The sequence below is a fragment of the Nerophis lumbriciformis genome, linkage group LG02 (assembly GCF_033978685.3).
Source record: "Nerophis lumbriciformis linkage group LG02, RoL_Nlum_v2.1, whole genome shotgun sequence".
Classification (NCBI taxonomy): domain Eukaryota; kingdom Metazoa; phylum Chordata; class Actinopteri; order Syngnathiformes; family Syngnathidae; genus Nerophis; species Nerophis lumbriciformis.
Genome location: NC_084549.2, coordinates 54,783,680 through 54,805,043, shown reverse-complemented (window position 1 = coordinate 54,805,043; position 21,364 = coordinate 54,783,680). Strand labels below are relative to the sequence as shown.

Below are 21,364 nucleotides of genomic sequence, written 5' to 3'. Positions count from 1 at the left end.
TCAAAACATGTTCTAGACAAAAAATCACTTCATATTCTCTACTGCTCTCTAGTGTTAACATATCTGAGTTACTGTGTAGAAATATGGGGAAATAATTACAAAAGTACACTTCATTCATTAACGGTGTTACAAAAAAGATCAGTTAGAATAGGATGTGTGGTGGCCGATACAATTCATGGACGATATCTTTTTTTTAGAAAGATACGATCAAAAACTATTTTAATGAGTGAAAATCCATTCAGTCGGACCCGTTTCCAGTGAGGGTTGGACTCCGCCAAGGCTGCCCTTTGTCACCGATTCTGTTCATAACTTTTATGGACAGAATTTCTAGGCGCAGTCAGGGCGTTGAGGGGATCTGTTTTGGTGGCTGCAGGATTAGGTCTCTGCTTTTTGCAGATGATGTGGTCCTGATGGCTTCATCTGGCCAAGATCTTCAGCTCTCACTGGATCGGTTCGCAGCCGAGTGTGAAGCGACTCGGATGGGAATCAGCACCTCCAAGTCCGAGTCCATGGTTCTCGCCCGGAAAATGTTGGAGTGCCATCTCCGGGTTGGGGAGGAGATCTTGCCTCAAGTGGAGGAGTTCAAGTACCTCGGAGTCTTGTTCACGAGTGAGGGAAGAGTGGATCGTGAGGTCGACAGGCGGATCGGTGCGGCGTCTTCAGTAATGCGGACGCTGTATCGATCCGTTGTGGTGAAGAAGGAGCTGAGCCGGAAGGCAAAGCTCTCAATTTACCGGTCGATCTATGTTCCCATCCTCACCTATGGTCATAAGCTTTGGGTTATGACCGAAAGGACAAGATCACGGGTACAAGCGGCCGAAATGAGCTTCCTCCGCCGGGTGGCGGGGCTCTCCCTTAGAGATAGGGTGAAAAGCTCTGTCATCCGGGAGGAGCTCAAACTTAAGTCGCTGCTCCTCCATATTGAGAGGAGCCAAATGAGGTGGCTCGGGTATCTGGTCATGATACCACCCGAACGCCTCCCTAGGGAGGTGTTTCGGGCACGTCCGACCGGTAGGAGGCCACGGGGAAGACCCAAGACATGTTGGGAAGACTATGTCTCCTGGCTGGCCTGGGAACGCCTCGGGATCCCCCGGGAGGAGCTGGACGAAATGGCTGGGGAGAGGAAAGTCTGGGTTTCCCTGCTTAGTGTGACTGTGGAATAAATACTGGCTACTGGACACTGTGTGAGAAGTTTCCTGTTATTTCATTGAAGAGAATTATGTATAAATGAATTATGGATACAAACTAGCAAACAACAACTAACGGCCAATGCATTCATATCTTATCTAAATAAAGTGCAACCATTTTCAACATTCAATAAATGGTCAATAAAAGTACAGTGACCAACATTTTAACAGTAGATCTACCTGCTACTTCTGCTTTTGTTTTTCAACATAGAAATAATACAATATTATCATCAACAAGGATTATGAGATATTCTTCACCGAAATGGGAGTATATGAACATCCTAGCAGTCGGCATCCTAATGACAGCAGACATTGTACAGTAAGTGATGTTTTATTATGTTTGTTGGATGTCATAAAGTCTGCAGTATGTAATAATCAGTGGAAAAAAAACGCAGACGTCGTGAAGCGTTTTTGAAATTAATGCGCTGCGTATGCTTAAAATGATCAAAATATGTAAAAATTAAATGTTATTTTAAATGTGCCTGTTACTACATTACATGTATACTTGCATAATGTTTCTAAAACCTTAATGGAGGTGTTTGGATGTTTTTTTAAGGGCGGAATACAGTGGCTCCCATAAGCTCCATCGTAAGCTGACTTTTGATTGTATTCATTAATATTTAGAATGCAAAAAAAACACAAAAAACATCCATTGTCATGTCTCTCATAATGATTGTGAACGATAGGCAAAATTCCAAAAAGCCCGCCTACCACTGGCAGGGCTATATGTTGTGACAAATTTACTCCCGAATGCGCCTAAAAATAGACCGTGCGACTTGAAAAAAAAAAATGTTGCACATGTGCGAATAGGGATTTCAACCCTTCCATCGCATTTTGCGCCTAAAATAAATCCATTCTAATTTGATCAAACTAGGGTAAAATTTTTGCCCACCTGTGTTACATGTTTGAAATAAACTTAAACCATAACAATAACCAAATGAACAAGTGATTGACGCAGAAGTGTAACTGATCACACTGTGTGCATGTGTCTCTTCCTCTTCCGCCATGCACTCAGTCTTCCAACACAGAAGAAACATGATCTTAGTTGGAGAAACTTGTAAGTAAAATACATTTTCACCACCTTAAAACGTGACACAAACTGCACAGCGCGCTATTAACTACGAGGGTCGGAAGGAATATTGAACAACAAATCGAAGTAATAAACTTGCCATCCAAACAATACCCTGTTTGTTGACAATAACATACATCGATGGAAGCAGATTCAATCTATTTATTAAGCAGAGGTAACATAAACCAGTGAAAGATTCAAAAGCGCTGCCATCACAGCAGACAAACAGCAGCTGCTAGCCTGCTAAGCGAACAAAAACAGCTCAAGCTAAAATGCCTGTGAGACTCAGACTGAGCTTGGACTCGCTGGCGTCACACTAGGCAACAGGCAGCGCCTTTTAAAGGCACACACTGCTCTCATCTGTAACTTGTCACAACTGCATTATGGAAAATAATTGCATTTTTTTTTTTTTAAGTAACGCATTAATTACTTTCCCTATTCATTAAATAATAATTCCATTAGTAATTCAATGACTTTTTTTTGGTAAAGTAACAAGTAACTATAATTAATGAGTTTTTAAACGTAATTTTCAGAACACAGCCTGTCACACAGCATCATGAAGCAGTTGGCAGGTTGGTGTTCCTGGCTAAAATCTTTGTGTGTATGTCCTGTAATACAGTTAATCTATAAAACACCATTGTTAAAGGTAAATTATTTTGATGTTGCTGAAGACGTTTAAACATGTCCTCTAAAACCATTATTAATGAAGATTGGAGATTATATTTCACTTTTCTTATATTATTTTCAAGGGTTTAGCTTTTTTCTTAAGTTGGGATCCTATTATTAAAAAAAAACTACTTTTCTTACTTGTTGGTACCTGTTTTTACAAAACCCAAAACCAGTGAAGTTGGCACGTTGTGCAAATGGTAAATACAAACATAATACAATGATTTGCAAATCCTTTTCAACCTATATGTAATTGAATAGACTGCAAAGACAAGATAGTTAACATACTAACTGGTAAACTTTGTTATTTTTTGCAAATATTAGCTTATTTGGAATTTGATGCCTGTAATGTGTCAAAAAAGATGGCACAAGTGGCAAAAAAGACTGAGAAAGTTGAAGAATGCTCATTAAACACTTACTTGGAACATCCCACAGGTGTGCAGGCTAATTGGGAACAGGTGGGTGCCACAATTGGGTATAAAAGCAGCTTCTATGAAATGCTCAGTCATTCACAAACAAGGATGGGGCGAGGGTCACCACTTTGTGAACAAATGCGTGAGCAAATTGTCCAACAGTTTAAGAACAACATTTTTCAAAAAGCAATTGCAAAGAATTGAGGGATTTCACCATCTACGGTCCGTAATATCATCAAAAGGGTCAGAGAATCTGGAGAAATCACCGCACGTGAAGCGGCAAGGACGAAAACCAACATTGAATGCCCGTGACCTTCGATCCCTCAGGCGGTACTGCTTCAACACCCAACATCAGTGTGTAAAGGATATCACCACATGGACTCAGGAACACTTTAGAAAACCACTGTCAGTAACTACAATTCGTCGCTACATCTGTAAGTGCAAGTTAAAACTCTACTTTGCAAAGCGAAAGCTATTTATCAACAACACCCAGAAACGCTGCCGGCTTTGCTGAGCCCGAGCTCAGCTAAGATGGACTGATGCAAAGTGGAAAAGTGTTCTGTGGTCTGACGAGTCCACATTTCAAATTGTTTTTGGAAACTGTGGACCTTGTGTCCTCTGAACCAAAGAGGAAAAGAACCATCCGGATTGTTATAGGCGCAAAGTTAAAAAGCCAGCATCTGTGACCGTACGGGGGTGTATTAGTGCCCAAGGCACGGGTAACCTACGCATCTGTGAAGGCACCATTAATGCTGTACATACATTAAACCTGTATGTACCTTTCATAGAGGTTTTGGAGCAACATATGTTGCCATCCAAGCAAAAACAAAATTCTGGGACGCCCCTGCTTATTTTAGCAAGACAATGCCGAGCCACATTCTGCACGTGTTATAATGGCGTGACTTCGTAGTAAAAGAGTGTGGGTACTAGACTGGCCTGCCTGTAGTCCAGACCTGTCACCCATTGAAAATGTGTGGCGCATTATGAAGCCTAAAATACCACAACGGAGACCCCTGACTGTTGAACAACTTAAGCTGTACATCAAGCAAGAATGGGAAAAAAATTCTACCTAAAAAGCTTCAAAAATTGGTCTCCTCAGTTCCCAAACATTTACTGAGTGTTGTTAAAAGGAAAGGCCATGTAACGCAGTGCAGTGTTTCCCACACATTCATTTATTTGTGGCGGCCCGCCACGAAAGAATTACGTCCGCCACAAATGGATTTTTCGGCTTTTGACTCGCTCGACCGCTCATAAAAGCAATGGGACTGTCTGTGAATGTTGCTTGTAGTTACACCTCCGGTGCAGTAGGTGGCGGTAGCCTACTATGCATTGTAACTCCGCCAATAGCACTTCATTCACCTGGTGGGCCAGAAGAAGAAGAAGAGAGACGGACGGACGGAATCAAAATACTCGCCGGCTACTTATCATAATGATGGCGCTTCCTATGTTTCTACCTCAAACGTCCAAAAGCTGCTGAAAGCCTTGATCCAGGATGCCATGGGGAAAAAAACTTAAATGGTGCCTTTTGGCGACAGTTAGCAGCTTGGTGGCTCATAGCCGGCTAGCTAACGCTTGCTAGCGTGGTAGCATTGCTTCATTTTTACAGGTGTTATAGGTAGATAGTAGTGATGGGTCCGGCAACACCGATGCATCGGCGCATGCGTCGAGCTCATAGAGCGAAACCCTGTGTCGGTGCGCGTACCGCTTTTAGAAAGTCACGTGACCGATCATGAGCTGTTTTGGTCACGTGACCAATACGCGAACTGTGTCGCACTGACGCCTCCTCTGTGCCCTGTGAGCGGGTCTTTTCTACAGCCGGAGAAATAATAACTAAGAAGAGAAAGCGTCTAAAATTGAATACGTTGGAAAAACTGTTATTTTTTTAATAAAAATGTGTAAAAATAAATAAATAATAATTTCCAGGTCCACAAGCATCCTCATTCACAACACGTTCTCTTAGATTTCCATGTTATGATACATGTTCACATTATTTATTGACTGTATCTAAAAAAGACAAAAAATATATTTTTATTTAAATGAAGTTATGAAATAATCCTAAATGAAATACAATGACTTGGTTTATATTATTGTATATACTAGGTTAGTGGTTCTCAACCTTTTTTCAGCAATGTACCCCCTGTGATTTATTTTTTTTAATTCAAGTACCCCCTAATCAGAGCAAAGCATTTTTGGTTGAAAAAAAAAAGATAAAGAAGTAAAATACAGCACTATGTCATCAGTTTCTGATTTATTAAATTGTATAACAGTGCAAAATATTGCTCATTTGTAGTGGTCTTTCTTGAACTATTTGGAAAAAAAGATATAAAAATAACTAAAAACTTGTTGAAAAATAAACAAGTGATTCAATTATAAATAAAGATTTCTACACATAGAAGTAATCATCAACTTAAAGTGCCCTCTTTGGGGATTGTATTAGAGATCCATCTGGATTCATGAACTTAATTCTAAACATTTCTTCACAAAAAAAAAAATCTTTAACATCAATATTTATGGAACATGTCCACAAAAAATCTAGCTGTCAACACTGAATATTGCATTGTTGCATTTCTTTTCACAGTTCTTTTTGACAGACATTTTAGTGACAAACCTGAGCTTGTGCTTCACTGAGTTTATGAACTTACATTCATATTTTGTTGAAGTATTATTCAATAAATATATTTATAAAGGATTTTTGAACTGTTGCTATTTTTAGAATATTTTTTAAAAATCTCACGTACCCCTTGGCATACCTTCAAGTACCCCCAGGGGTTCGCGTACCCCCATTTGAGAACCACTGTACTAGGTCATAAAATCAGTGTCAGTTGAGTCAGTCCATAGGTTGCCTGTAGGGATTTTTAATGTCCAGCAGATGTCAGTATTTAGTGACACAGTACCGACACAGTATCAATACCGTTTTGCAATGAGTCGAAACGCTTCATGACGCCTCATCAACCCATCACTAGTAGATAGGTTATAGCTGCATCGCTCGCGGCTCGTCATATATTTAACGTTAATCTGTGATTTCACCGAGCGTTTCACTGACGGTGAGCAGCCTGACGCTGCTTCATTAACACCGCCGCTGTTTGACTCGTGGCCCGGGGCAGACGCACGTAGTAACAGTCACGTGTTACAATACCGACGAGCTAACGTGTCCAGGTTATAACCATGTTGTCAATAAACACACATGGACTGAAGCTAAATTGTCCACTGTCCACTGCAGCATGTGAATGCAATGAAAAGAATAAAATCTGAGCCAACCAGCTGTTAAAATGTTGTCCAGGTTAATGTTTTGGCCATTAAAGGCCGTTCATTTCAAGATTTCAACTGTGATCGGGCTTTAAACAGGTGGCTGACCTGTTCAGATGAGTGTAACTGCTACTGGTCAAATAATGTGAAATAGCATTTAATTTTACATGTATGCAATGCCATTATAGATAATAATAATAATAAATACTCTGTAGTGTTGTAAATAGTCAACGGGAAGGATTTTAGTAAGATATAAGCCATGAGCACTACACAGCCAGAAAAAAACCTAGGCAGGACAAGTAAAAATATTGGGGCAAGTAGATTTGAGAAGTCAGGCAAGTAGAAAAAACCTTAACGTTGAACCCTGCATGTGTTGAGCTGCTGCCGCTTAAGGTTAGACGGCACTGTACATAGAGCGCTTCTGCTTGTTAGTAATAAATTCTAATGTTGGATGTTCACTCCTTCACACAGATGAGTATAGAAAAATATTTTCAACGGCCGAAAAGGGCTCGACTTGGAGAGGAGGTAGGCCTACAGTCCGGACCACAGGTGCGACCTGTTCAGCAGCAGGAGGAGGAGGAGGAGGTTGACTGACTGTGGCAGGACACCTCTGCCTCTGTTTCACTTCATGTTGCTGGTATATAATATGGTTGTAGTAGTAGGCTAAAGTTACATTATTTAGTATTCACTAATTAAAGGGGCAGAGCTTTAAGAGACATTTTAGCTTTTATATTTTATAAGATATATTTTTTGTAAGAACCACAATTAATAAATATATTTCAGTGAATAACTAATTGTTCAAATCTGTATATAAATATGTACATAAAATGTTGTAATTATATTCCAACTCCGCGTTCTTCTTGGTCATCGCCGCTGCCGCCAATCAAGTAATACACCAACTTATTTTCTTGAAAGAAAGGAATCTTAATGCAATTAACATGTTTGCATTTTTATTAAACACCTGTTAACAAAAATGACTGTGTATATATATATATATAAATATATATATACATATACAGTACAGGCCAAAAGTTTGGACACACCTTCTCATTTCAATGTGTTTTCTTTATTTTCATGACTATTTACATTGTATATTGTCACTGAAGGCATCAAAACTATGACACCTGTGAAGTGAAAACCATTTCAGGTGACTACCTCTTGAGGCTCATCGAGAGAATGCCAAGAGTGTGCAAAGCAGTAATCAGAGCAAAGGGCGGCTATTTTGAAGAAACTATAATATAAAACATGTTTTCAGTTAGTTCACCTTTTTTTGTTAAGTACACAACTCCACGTGTTCATTCATAGTTTTGATGCCTTCAGTGACAATCTACAATGTAAAAAGTCATGAAAATAAAGAAAACGTGTGGAATGAGAAGGTGTGTCCAAACTTTTGGCTTGTACTGTGTATATATCCATCCATCCATTTTCTACCGCTCGTCCCTCAGCTGCACAAGTCGCCATATATACATATATATATATATTAGAGATGCGCGGTTTGCGGACACAACCGCGGAGTCCGCGGATTATCCGCGGATCGGGCGGATGAAATTTAAAAAAATAAGATTTTATCCGCTCGCGGGTCGGGTCGGGCGGATTAATTAGATTTTTTTTTTTTTTTTTTTTTTGCGGGTGGCAGTTAAACCAATTGGGAAATATATATACATAGTTAAATGTTGTTACCCACATACGAAAAACGAGCAGGCACCTGCAGCATATGCCACAACAGAAGAAAAAAAAAGAAAAGAGATGGACACTTTTACGGAGCGGAGGGACGCCTCGCCGGGGTCCGGGACCGAGGCTCCTTCCCCCGAGAGGGCCCCACCGGGAGCCGTAGCTGAGGCGATCCGCGAGAAGGGCCCGACGCACGTCCAGGGTCACTACCGCGCCCACCGCACCGACACCCCGCCTCGTCCGCTTTCGCCGCGGCCGGCGTCACGCGCAGCAGGTAAGCAACTTACCTGCTCGCCACCCCCGTGGCCGGGGGCTCGTAACATGGGTCACTCCGCGCGCTCCGCCCGCGCAGCTTACCTGCTTGCTCGCAAAATGATTATTAGCATTCAGACAGGTTAAAATGTTGCTAAAACCATCACTTTTCTATCAGTCACAGTGACTTTTCAAAACAAAAATATTACAGCAAAAATCATATGGGTTGATTGACATGTTTATTCTGTAAGCTAACTTCAATAGTTTGAAATTATTTTGACAGTTAATGCCAGTTATCCTGTCAACCTTTCACAAGACTTCAATTTGTTAATTGAAAGTATAAATAGTATAAACACTTTTAACAGTATGTCGTGCTGTGAAATACAGCCGACAGGATGGCGCACCAAACACAAAGCAAGGCCATGCTGCAGGAGAACAAAGGACTTCTTTCATTTAAGGTTTGTGATAAACCATCAAACTCATTCGTTAAAAGGACTCTATAGTAATATAAAGCGAATTTTTCTGGACATTATCATGCAAGAAAAGTTTATTTTTGGGATCGCGATCACCGCGTAATGATTTTTAAAGGTTGCATTACATTATTAACTGTCCCATGTGATCAGCCAGTGCGATTGGAAGTCCATGCTCAATTATTGCCTCCGTAAATAAAACTTCGGCATTTATCACATCCAAAGAATCTGTTTGGGCGACGAAAAACGTTGAAAGTTTTCCACTTGTATCGCTAGCAACGGCATTAGACTTGTGTTTTTTTGTCCCAACGTGGTCTTTTACATCACTAATTCCTCCGTGTCCGATCGAAAAATCTTGTCTGCACAAGGTGCAATTCGCGTAGTTTTCACCCTTTTTTTTTTTTTTTATTAATATTAGATATATAACAACGGGCGGATGGCGGGCGGATGCAGTTCTGATCAAACGTTACATCGGGTGGATGGCGGATGGTTGACGACTTTCTGCCGCGGTTGCGGATGAAATAAATTGCCTATCCGCGCATCTCTAATATATATATATATATAGATCACCTCGACTTGGTCATTTGATAAGTAGCTTATCTGCTGAAAAAGTGTGGGCAAAAACATTTTCCACATCTTAAAAAACACAAAAACATAATTCTAAATAACACTACTTTAAGTACACAGAACAGACTTTTGTTTAGTTGTGTCTGTTGTGTAAGTATCACTGACAATATATTTCTAAGAGAGAAACACTTCCAGTACACTTAGCATCAGTAAAAAAGGACAATAACAAAAAGCAGCATATTTCAAATTAAAATCACAAGTAGCAACACTGGACTTTAGTGTTTACTCCAGTTCACTTGCTTCCCAGTTGCCCCATCCTCTTTTATAGGTTGTTAGCCAGAAGGACAAGCTTGTCCACAGTCTCTGGCTTTAATGTGACATGTGACAATGTTGCAATAGATATTTATTTGCCAGGTTTGCCAGCCTTGGGAAATTGGCATGGTGCAGACTCCGCCACTCGAGTGGGTTCGCTTCTCCGTCAACGTCCACTGACTGTAGGTAGATTTTTATCTCCACTTCAACGGCATCTGTCAAAGAGCGCAGCTGGGCCAGGCTGAATGGATGCTTTTTGGAAAAAAAAACTTCCCAGACTTTGTTTCACCTTCTTAGCCTCTCTCTCCACAGCAGCTGTAGTGCTATTTTGTGGGGGTGACTCTGGCAGGTCCAGCTTCAGCTTGCTTCTCATGCAATTCCTGAATTTCCGCTGCTGCTCTGGTCTTGATGTGGTCCTTTCTGTCATCAGCTGTGTATGAGTCTTTAAAGCAGGGGTCACCAACGCGGTGCCTGTGGGCACCAGGTAGCCCGTAAGGACCAGATGAGTAGCCCGCTGGCCTGTTCTAAAAATAGCTCAAATAGCAGCACTTACCAGTGAGCTGCCTCTATTTTTTTAAATTTTATTTATTTACTAGCAAGCTGGTCTCGCTTTGCTCGACATTTTTAATTCTAAGAGAGACAAAACTCAAATAGAATTTGAAAATCCAAGAAAATATTTTAAAGACTTGGTCTTCACTAACTGACAAAGAAACAGATAACAGATTTGGGGTCCAGTTCAAAGTGTGTCATGATTTATTTAAAAATTTGAGAGTTGACTTTTGTATTTTACATGAGTTATTATTTGTACAAACATGGTGCAAAGTAATTCATGATTTGTTAAAAAATGTTAGTGGCTAGCTAGTTAAAAAGGGATATTGTGATTTCACAAGACTGTCTTAGAAGTGATCATTTGAAAATGTTCAATTTGAAAAATGTGCACTTAGAGAAAATATTTTTTTTTAAAGTGTTGCATATTGATATTTATCTGTTTCTATATATATTTATTGTGAGAAATCATTAAGATGATCAGTGTTTCCACAAAGATAAATATTAATTATTAATAATAACATAGAGTTAAAGGTAAATTGAGCAAATTGGCTATTTCTGGCAATTTATTTAAGTGTGTATCAAACTGGTAGCCCCTGCGATGAGGTGGCGACTTGTCCAGGGTGTACACCGCCTTCCGCCCGATTGTAGCTGAGATAGACTCCAGCGCCCCCCGCGACCCCAAAGGGAATAAGCGGTAGAAAATGGATGGATGGAAACTGGTAGCCCTTCGCATTAATCAGTACCCAAGAAGTAGCTCTTGGTTTCAAAAAGGTTGGTGACCCCTGCTTTAAAGCATGGGTGTCAAACTCTGGCCCGCCGTGTAATTTGACTTGGCCCTTGAGGCGATATCTATATAACACTAGAGCTGGACCGCCGATTATATTCAGCGGCGGTGCCGCGGTAGCACCGCATTCACCGCTAATTCTCATACTTGCCAACCCTCCCGGGAGAGTACCAGATTTCAGCGCCCGTCCCGAAAATCGTCACATCCGCTTTTCATCCAGTCCAACGTGTGCTGGCCCAGTCACATAATATGTGCTGCTTCTGCACGCACACTAAAGTGAATGCAATGCATACTTTATCAACAGCGATACAATTTACACTGAGGGTTGCCGTACAAACAACTTTAAGTTTTGTTAGAAATATACGCCACACTGTGAACCCACACCAAACAAGAATGTTAAACACATTTCGGGTGAACATCCGCACCGTAACACAACATAAACACAACAGAACAAATACCCAGAATCCTTTGCAGCACTAACTCTTCCGGGAGCTACAAGGTGGTATCAACAGCGATACAATTTACACTGAGGGTTGCCGTACAAACAACTTTAAGTTTTGTTAGAAATATACGCCACACTGTGAACCCACACCAAACAAGAATGACAAACACATTTCGGGTGAACATCCACACCGGGGGGGGGGGTTTGGTGGTAGCGGGGGTGTATATTGTAGCGTCCCGTAATAGTTAGTGCTGCAAAGGGTTCTGGGTATTGGTTCTGTTGTGTTTATGTTGTGTTACGGTGCGGATGTTCTCCCGAAATGTGTTTGTCATTCTTGTTTGGTGTGGATTCACAGTGTGGCGTATGGATGAAAAGCGGACGTGACGACAGCTCATAGCGGACGCTAAAGGCAGTGTCTTTAAGGCACGCCCCCAAGACTGTGGTCCGGGTGGACTACGAGATATAATGACTGATGAACACCTTCGTTCGATAATGAAAGTTGCCTCTGCTCAAAGCCTGAGCCCCGATATTAATGAACTAGCATCCAAGAAAAGATGGCAGGTATCTGGCTTGGCCACATCAGATTAGATCAGTGTTGCAAACTGAGCAGTTTAAAGTCCTGATTGGTTGGCTTATTCGTTGTTATTTTATTTTCAAAATTATAAGCCTGTGTAAAAGGTTAATGTTGATATTTACCTCAGAAGGCTGCAAATAGAAAAGAGGCATTCAATTTTTATTTAAATTGTATTTGATATGCCATTGATATTTTTTAATTATTATTATTATTATTATTTGAAACTCGATTTTGCATGTCACTATAAAGTTATATAAGCCTTGCTTGTTCAATATTCAATGCAAAACTTGTGTGGGTCCCTATTAAAAGGTTAATTTGTTCAACCTTGGCCCGCGGCTTTGTTCAGTTTTAAATTTTGGCCCACTCTGTATTTGAGTTTGACACCCCTGCTTTAAAGTGTGGATCAACAGAGGACACCATGTCCAGCAGGTTTTGGTTGCAGGGTTGGAGTACTTATTATTAAGATCTTGGAGGATGGCCGTCTTCACGTGTTTTGTCAGGTCAGTGTCATCATCAGAGTGAGGAACAACAGTATTGTTCAGTAGATGGAGCACAGGTTTGAGGTATGACACATTGGCCCCGTTTACACTGCACACCAAATCTGATTTATTTGCCCTCAAGTGACCCATATCTGATTTTAGTGGCCAGTCTAAATGCTCCAAAGTGTTTCAAATCTGATCTTTTGACATCAATCTAATAAACAGCCAACACTTTAAGAATGAATCAAAGATACAATCCTACACATTGAGTTTATTAGAGTGCTAAAACTGCCAAGAGTTAATCAATAGTCCATATACCAGTGTGCAGTTTTTTTTAAATCACAACATGCTTCTTTTCTTTTTGAGGAAGTTAGATTTTGTGTTTTGTTTGTTTTTATTGCTGCTATAGAGAACATACAAACACTTTATTTATTAACAATTTGGTGCATTTGCAAACAGCTAAAATTATGTACAAAGCAAACTATAACCTGCTACCCAAGAATGTACAACAATTCTTCTCAACAAAAGAGGAGAAATATAACCTTAGAGGAAAATCTCATTTAAAACATTTGTATGCTCGTACAACACTTAAAACCTTTAGTATATCAGTATGTGGAATTAAATTGTAGAAGAAATTAACCAAAGAAATCAAACAAAGCACCAATATGATTCAGTTTAAAGGCCTACTGAAACCCACTGCTACCGACCACGCAGTCTGATAGTTTATATATCAATGATGAAATCTTAACATTGCAACACATGCCAATACGGCCGGGTTAGTTTACTAAAGTGCAATTTTAAATTTCGCGCGACATATCCTGCTGAAAACGTCTCGGTATGATGACGTCAGCGCGTGACGTCGCGGATTGTAGAGGACATTTTGGGATAGCATGGTGGCCAGCTATTAAGTCGTCTGTTTTCATCGCAAAATTCCACAGTATTCTGGACATCTGTGTTGGTGAATCTTTTGCAATTTGTTCAATGAACAATGGAGACAGCAAAGAAGAAAGCTGTAGGAGGGAAGCGGTGTATTGCGGCCGACTTCAGCAACACAAACACAGCCGGTGTTTCATTGTTTACATTCCCGAAAGATGACAGTCAAGCTTTACCATTGGCCTGTGGAGAACTGGGACAACAGAGACTCTTACCAGGAGGACTTTGAGTTGGATGCGCAGACACGGTACCGTGAGTACGCTTCCAAACATTTGATCGCTTGCCCGTACGTGCGTGCCGCTATGTGCATGTCACGTACGTAACTTTGGGGACTTTGGGGAAATATATGTGCTGTATGAACTTTGGGGAGGTGAACGGTACTTGGGGCTGTGGGATTGAGTGTGTTGTGCAGGTGTTTGAGTTGTATTGGCGGGTTATATGGACGGGAGGGGGGAGGTGTTTGTTATGCAGGATTAATTTGTGGCATATTAAATATAAGGCTGGTTGTGTTGTGGCTAATAGAGTATATATATGTCTTGTGTTTATTTACTGTTTTAGTCATTCCCAGCTGAATATCAGGTCCCACCCGCCTCTCACAGCATCTTCCCTATCTGAATCGCTCCCACTGCCCCCTAGTCCTTCACTCTCACTTTCTTCATCCACAAATCTTTCATCCTCGCTCAAATTAATGGGGAAATCGTCGCTTTCTCGGTCCGAATCGCTCTCGCTGCTGGTGGCCATGATTGTAAACAATGTGCGGATGTGAGGAGCTCCACAACCTGTGACGTCACGCTACTCGTCTGCTACTTCCGGTACAGGCAAGGCTTTTTTATCAGCGACCAAAAGTTGCGAACTTTATCGTCGATGTTCTCTACTAAATCCTTTCAGCAAAAATATGGCAATATCGCGAAATGATCAAGTATGACACATAGAATGGACCTGCTATCCCCGTTTAAATAAGAAAATCGCATTTCAGTAGGCCTTTAAGAGAATGTTCAAACTACAAGTGTTCACAAAGTACACAGAACAAGAATTATCATGAACATCTTGAACCCTTTTTTTTTTTGAGACAAAGATTCATGTATTTAATAATTGTATGCTTACTATGGTATAATATTTATTTATTATTTATTTGTTCACTGTTCTGTTACAGAGAACAAGAAAATTGGATAAAATTGCTATGGTATGAAAAGGGGTTGGATTAGCTCTGCTTCTTCCTACTCCTTTTCGTGCTGTAATGAAACAACTGGAATTGTGTGATGCATTACATTGTATCGTATGCATGTTCCAAATAAACTGAAACTGAGCTATTTTAACTGCTTTTCTATTTTTATAAAAATGGACAATATTTTAGTAGCAATTTTAGTTTTGTAACAGCTGAATGAGCAGCAGTTACAGTAAAAATAAATATTTATGAATGAATTATTCATCTTTGTTGTTAGTAAGCACATGCCTGAATTAACTTAACTTGCATTTACTGTAGAAGTCGATTTGAAAAATTAGAGTCATTAAATATGTGTATGCTTTATTATCCGACTAATCGTTAAGATAATCGCCGACGATCAAAATAATCGTTAGTTGCAGCCCTACTCGCCAGTGACAAGTGCCACTAAGTACCAAAAATTAGAATGAAAAAAATATAATTACGAAATTTAAATATCTCATTGTGGTAATATTTAATGAACAAATTGGACGGGCAATATAAGACCATCAACACGGACAGACGAAAAAAAATGCCATGATCACGAGATGGCAATAGACAAAAAGTCAATGGGATAAAAATGCACTTCAAGATGTTCAATATCTATTTAAATGACATTTACAGAAATGAGAGTCAGTTTTATGCTTTTGTTTGTTTATTTATTTAGGATCAAGTTATTTACTTTCCAATTAGGAAATACCGGTATATTTTACAAAGCGATATATATTTGAGACAATACCGCCATGCCGGTATCTTTTATGTGCTTTTGTTACGACTAGGGTGCCCAGCTGAGGAAGGATCCGGTGGGCGGGAAGTGTCTACCGCGATTTGCCGACACCGATCCCCCACCACATTCGCCTTCGCGCTCAGCCGACGTGCCCGCACCGTAGCTCCGGCACCTGCTCCTTTTTATTAACCAGAAGTAACACAAGCCGGTGAAAAGATTCAACAGAACAGCTGTCAGAGCTGACAAACAGTCGCTGCTAATTACTAAAGCTAACAAATACATTGAAACCCCCGCTGACGTCACACAACAGACTCCGCCTTTTAAAGGTACCATATTTTTCGGATTATAAATCGCAGTTTTTTTTCATGGTTTGGCCGGGGGTGCGATTTATACTCTGGAGCGACTTAAGTGTGAAATTATTAACACATTACCGTAAAATATCAAATAATATTATTTAGCTCATTCACGTAAGAGACTAGGCGTATAAGATTTCATGGGATTTAGCGATTAGGAGTGACAAATTGTTTGGTAAACGTATAGCATGTTCTATATGTTATAGTTATTTGAATGACTCTTACCATAATATGTTACGTTAACATACCAGGTACGTTCTCAGTTGGTTATATATGCTTCATATAACGTACACTTAATCAGCCTGTTGTTCACTATTCTTTATTTATTTTAAATTGCCTTTCAAATGTCTATTCTTGGTGTTGGATTTTATCAAATAAATTTCCCCAACAAATGCGACCTATATATATGTTTTTTTCCTTCTTTATTATGCATTTTCAGCCAGTGCGTTTTATAATCCGAAAAATACGGTACACACATGCTCTCAACTATGACATATTTGAAGTAATGCATTAATTACTTTCTCTAGTAATTAATTACATGGATTACAAAGTAATTATGTTACCACATTACTGGTAGTAACAGTAATGTGGTGTTTAGTTTAAACTAAACACTTTGTTTAAAATACCGTTATATATATCGTGCAGCACAATACAACCTAAAAATACAGGGATATCAGTTTGTGTATTATGATTGCATTATAATCACTTTTTATTGATTATTTCTTAATTTTAAGAGCCGAAGTAAACAAAAGCTCTGAGTCTGTCAGCAGAAAGCCAAATATTTGTTCAAGTAAATTGCATATTGTTCTAATGTTCTAATATATACTACACTGGTTTCAAAATGTAACTCGGATATTGGATTTGAATGAATGAATGAATGAAATAAGTTTATTTCGGTCATATAATCAACCATCAACCATTAACCATTTTGTGTGACCAGTTTAAGAGTACAGACTATACATATACAGTATAACAATCATACACATTTACACACAAAAGGAAAAGAAAAGAAAAGAAAAAGCATGACCGAAAAAGGAATAGGCTGAAGCCAAAGCTTATATTTGCCTATCCTATACATTCACTGAAAATAAGATTACCTGGAACATCAATGTTAAAAAAAAAATTTTAAAAAAATCAATGGGATGAAAGTAATTGTTACTATATTTTATAATTTTCAATTATCTCACCTTTCAATGTTTTCTTAAACCTTAACAAAGAAGTACATGTCTTCAACTCATCACTGAGCTTGTTCCACCATTTAACTCCTAAAACTGAAATACATTTGTATTTAATATTCGTTCTTGCTTTACCTATTTCAAAAATCAATACCCCCCGTAAATTATGGTTTTCTCCTCTTAATTGAAATAACCTAAGAATACAAGCTGGAAGGCTGTTGTTCTTTACTCGAAACATAATTTCCATTGTTTTTAAAAACACAATATCTGAAAATTTTAACACATTAGAACTTATAAATAATGGATTGGTATGTTCATAGTAGCACGCTTTGTGTATTATTCTAATGACCCTTTTTTGAAGTTTAATTATTGGGTCTATGTTTGTTCTATAAACATTTCCCCAAACTTCAACACAATATGTTAAATATGGAAAAATAAAATAATAATATAACATATGCAGACATTTCTTATTCAGCATGTGTTTTACTTTATAAAGAATAGCAATGGATTTGGATATTTTTCCCTTTATATATTCAATATGCGGTTTCCAACATAATTTATGATCAATTATTATTCCCAAGAATTTAGTTTCATATACTCTATCAATTTCCACTTGATTTAAGTTTAATTTTACTTCACGATTTGTTCTTGCACCACTAAACACCATAAATTTAGTTTTCTTATCATTTAATGATAACGTATTGATATCAAACCATTTTTTTAGCTGAATCAACTCAACCTCTATTACCCTCAACACTTCCTTCAAGTCTTCTCCTGAACAATATACATTTGTATCATCTGCAAACATAATACATTTCAATTTATTAGATACTGAACAAATATCATTTAAATACAGCATAAATAACTTAGGTCCCAATACCGAGCCTTGTGGAACCCCACAAGTTACTCTTCTTGGCTGTGATTTAGTGTTATTGATTTCCTCATATTGAGATCTATTACTTAAATAACTACTTAACCACTCTTGTGAAACACCTCTTATGCCATAGTTTTCCAATTTTTGCAGAAGTAAGGAATGATCGATTGTGTCAAAAGCTTTACATAAATCAATAAATACTCCAACGGTGTGTTGCTTTTTTTCTATTGCTGTAGCTACGTTTTCTACAAAGTCCATCACTGCTAGGGATGTAGATCGATTACTCCTGAACCCATACTGATGGTCATTCAGTAGCTCATGTTTGTCAATGAACTTATCAAGTCTATTTACAAATAATTTCTCAAGAATTTTTGCAAATTGAGGTAGTAGAGACACAGGTCTATAATTTTTATAAATCGGAATAACTTTAGCAATTTTCATTTTGTCAGGAAAAGTTCCAGTTGATAAAGATTTATTACATATATAAGTAAACGGTTTCAGAATGCAAAGCGCTTTGAGTCAATAGAGAAAAGCGCTATATAAATACACCGTATTTTCCGCACTATAAATCGCACCGGATTATAAGACGCACCTTCAATGAATGGCCTATTTTAAAACTTTGTTCATATATAAGGCGCACCGCATTATAAGGCGCATAGAATAGACGCTACAGTAGAGGCTGGGGTTACGTTATGCATCCCGTAGTTGCGAGACCTGTTGTGGCTCAATATTGGTCCATATATAAGGCGCATCGGATTATAAGGCGCACTGTCAGCTTTTGAGAAAATTTGAGGTTTTTAGGTGCACCTTGTAGTGCGGAAAATACGGTAATTCACTTCATTTTCGACATTTGCAGTATTTTCCGTCCGTATTTGTTTTGGATCCAGCAGCATTTATGATTTGCAGCATTTCCACATTGCTTTTGTTTGATGGTGTTTTGGATCGTTGCTGCTTGTTTGCCACTGTTAAAAAAAAACATCACTTCATATTTCCGCTATTTTTTGGCATTGCACGTATGGACTTTGAATGCACCTTTTTTTTGTCCATGTTATGTCAAAACCATCTGCGATGACGGGCTGGGACTATGTCAAGGAAACATAGGAGGCGAAGAGCGGATGTGAACCATGAGGGAACGGTGCCATTTTAAACATGGAGGATATATACTACATTAAAAAAAAAAGCTTCTATTGTCACTGTCAACATGCTTTTTTTTTTTGAAGGTATAATTATGAAAAGAAAATCCTACCCGTGTGCGTGCGAGTGTGGATCTTGAGGTTCTCGGAGCGGGCGAACATCTTGCCGCAGTTGGGGAAGACGCACAAGAAGGGCTTCTCCCCGGTGTGCACTCGGATATGATTGATAAGTTTGTACTTGGCTTTAAAAGCCTTTCCTCCGCGGACGCACTCGCTCCACATGCAGACGTGACTGAGCGCGTCCAGCCCCGCCGTGACGTGCTCGGCGGTGACGTGGTCCACCAGGTCCGGCATGGAGCTAAAAGTTAGGTTGCAGACGAACCTCTGCCTGGGCGACACTCGGCCTGCCCACTTGCACACCAGCTCGGACTTGACAGCAGGACCCCGGTTAATGTTGAGTGGAGCCTCCTTGCCGTCGCCGGGACGTCTGTCGGCGGAGGAGGGGACGTTCGGGGGTCTCCGTTGGGGAGGCGAGACGATGCTCGAAGCTCCGGAGTTGTTGTTACCCAGCGGGGCGACGAGGCCATTGTGCCTGGTAACCACAGCTACCCGCTTCATCTTCCTCGCGTCGACCGTTCAGCACCCCAAATGTCCGCTTTAAACGAGCAACAAACCCCAAATGAAAGACGGGATCCACTCCGGGGTCGGGTCGCCGGTGTTAAAAGCGTCTAATCGATCCTAGTGATCGGCAATGGATACATCGAGTCCGAGCCTCCATGCTTGAGTGTTGAGTGGATGAAGGTGAACACTGGAAGCAGTAGCAGGCGGCAGGCCGCGGTCCAACACTATTGTGTGGCGTCCTTGTATTCTCCTTACCTGCTCCGATTGGCACTTCGCAATTCCTGACGGATATGTCCACCCAGGAAATCAGTGATGGGCATTTATTTTGGAAAGTGTACATTTTTCATATTACTATTTTATTACATATATATGAGATAAACATAATATATATATATATTATACAAAATGTGGGGCTCATTTGGGACAAAAGTGTCCATCACTTAAATGTAACCTGTGAGTGTGTTAGTGTTTACATATATATATATATATATATATATATATATATATATATATATATATATATATATATATATATAACAATCCTTTTCAACCCATATTCAGTTGAATATGCTACAAAGACAACATATTTGATGTTCAAACTGATAAACTTTTTTTTTTTTTCCTGCAATTAATCATTAACTTTGGAATTTTGATGCCAGAAAAACGTGACAAAAAAGTTGGGAAAGGTGGCAATAAATACTGATAAAGTTGAGGAATGCTCATCAAACACTTATTTGGAACATCCCACAGGTGAGCAGGCAAATTGGGAACAGGTGGGTGCCATGATTGGGTATAAAAGTAGATTCCATGAAATGCTCAGTCATTCACAAACAAGGATGGGACGGATCACCACTTTGTCAAGAAATGCGTGAGCAGATTGTTGAACAGTTTAATAAAAACCTTTCTCAACCAGCTATTGCAAGGAATTTAGGGATTTCACCATCTACGGTCCGTAATATCATCAAAGGGTTCAGAGAATCTGGAGAAATCACTGCACGTAAGCAGCTAAGCCTGTGACCTTCGATCCCTCAGGCTGTACTGCATCAACAAGCGACATCTGTGTGTAAAGGATATCACCACATGGGCTCAGGAACACTTCAGAAACCCACTGTCAGTAACTACAGTTGGTCGCTACATCTGTAAGTGCAAGTTAAAACTCTCCTATGCAAGACGAAAATCGTTTATCAACAACACCCAAAAACACCGTCGGCTTCGTTGGGCCTGAGCTCATCTAAGACGGACTGATACAAAGTGGAAAAGTGTTCTGTGGTCTGACGAGTCCACATTTCAAATTGTTTTTGGAAACTGTGGACGTCGTGTCCTCCGGACCAAAGAGGAAAAGAACCATCCGGATTGTTATAAGCGCAAAGTTGAAAAGCCAGCATCTGTGATGGTATGGGGGAGTATTAGTGCCCAAGACATGGGTAACTTACACATCTGTGAAGGCGCCATTAATGCTGAAAGGTACATACAGGTTTTGGAGCAACGTATGTTGCCATCCAAGTAACGTTACCATGGACACCCCTGCTTATTTCAGCAAGACAATGCCAAGCCACGTGTTACATCAACGTGGCTTCATAGTAAAAGAGTGCGGGTACTAAACTGGCCTGGCCTGATGATTTTAGGTTGTCCTGAAGAATTTGGAGGTAAATTTCCTTTTTCATTG

The 21,364-nt window shown here is 39.6% G+C and overlaps 1 protein-coding gene across 1 annotated transcript in view; it reads right to left on the bottom strand.

The window, feature by feature from the left end:
- Nucleotides 1-19,873, bottom strand: part of LOC133609231 (uncharacterized) — a 33,181-nt gene extending 13,308 nt beyond the window's left edge. Inside the window, exon 1 of the mRNA XM_061964747.2 lies at nt 19,191-19,873. Coding sequence (XP_061820731.2) covers nt 19,191-19,695 — 505 coding nt within the window. The 5' untranslated portion in view covers nt 19,696-19,873. The remainder of the gene's footprint in view (nt 1-19,190) is intronic.
- Nucleotides 19,874-21,364: the final 1,491 nt, after the last annotated feature.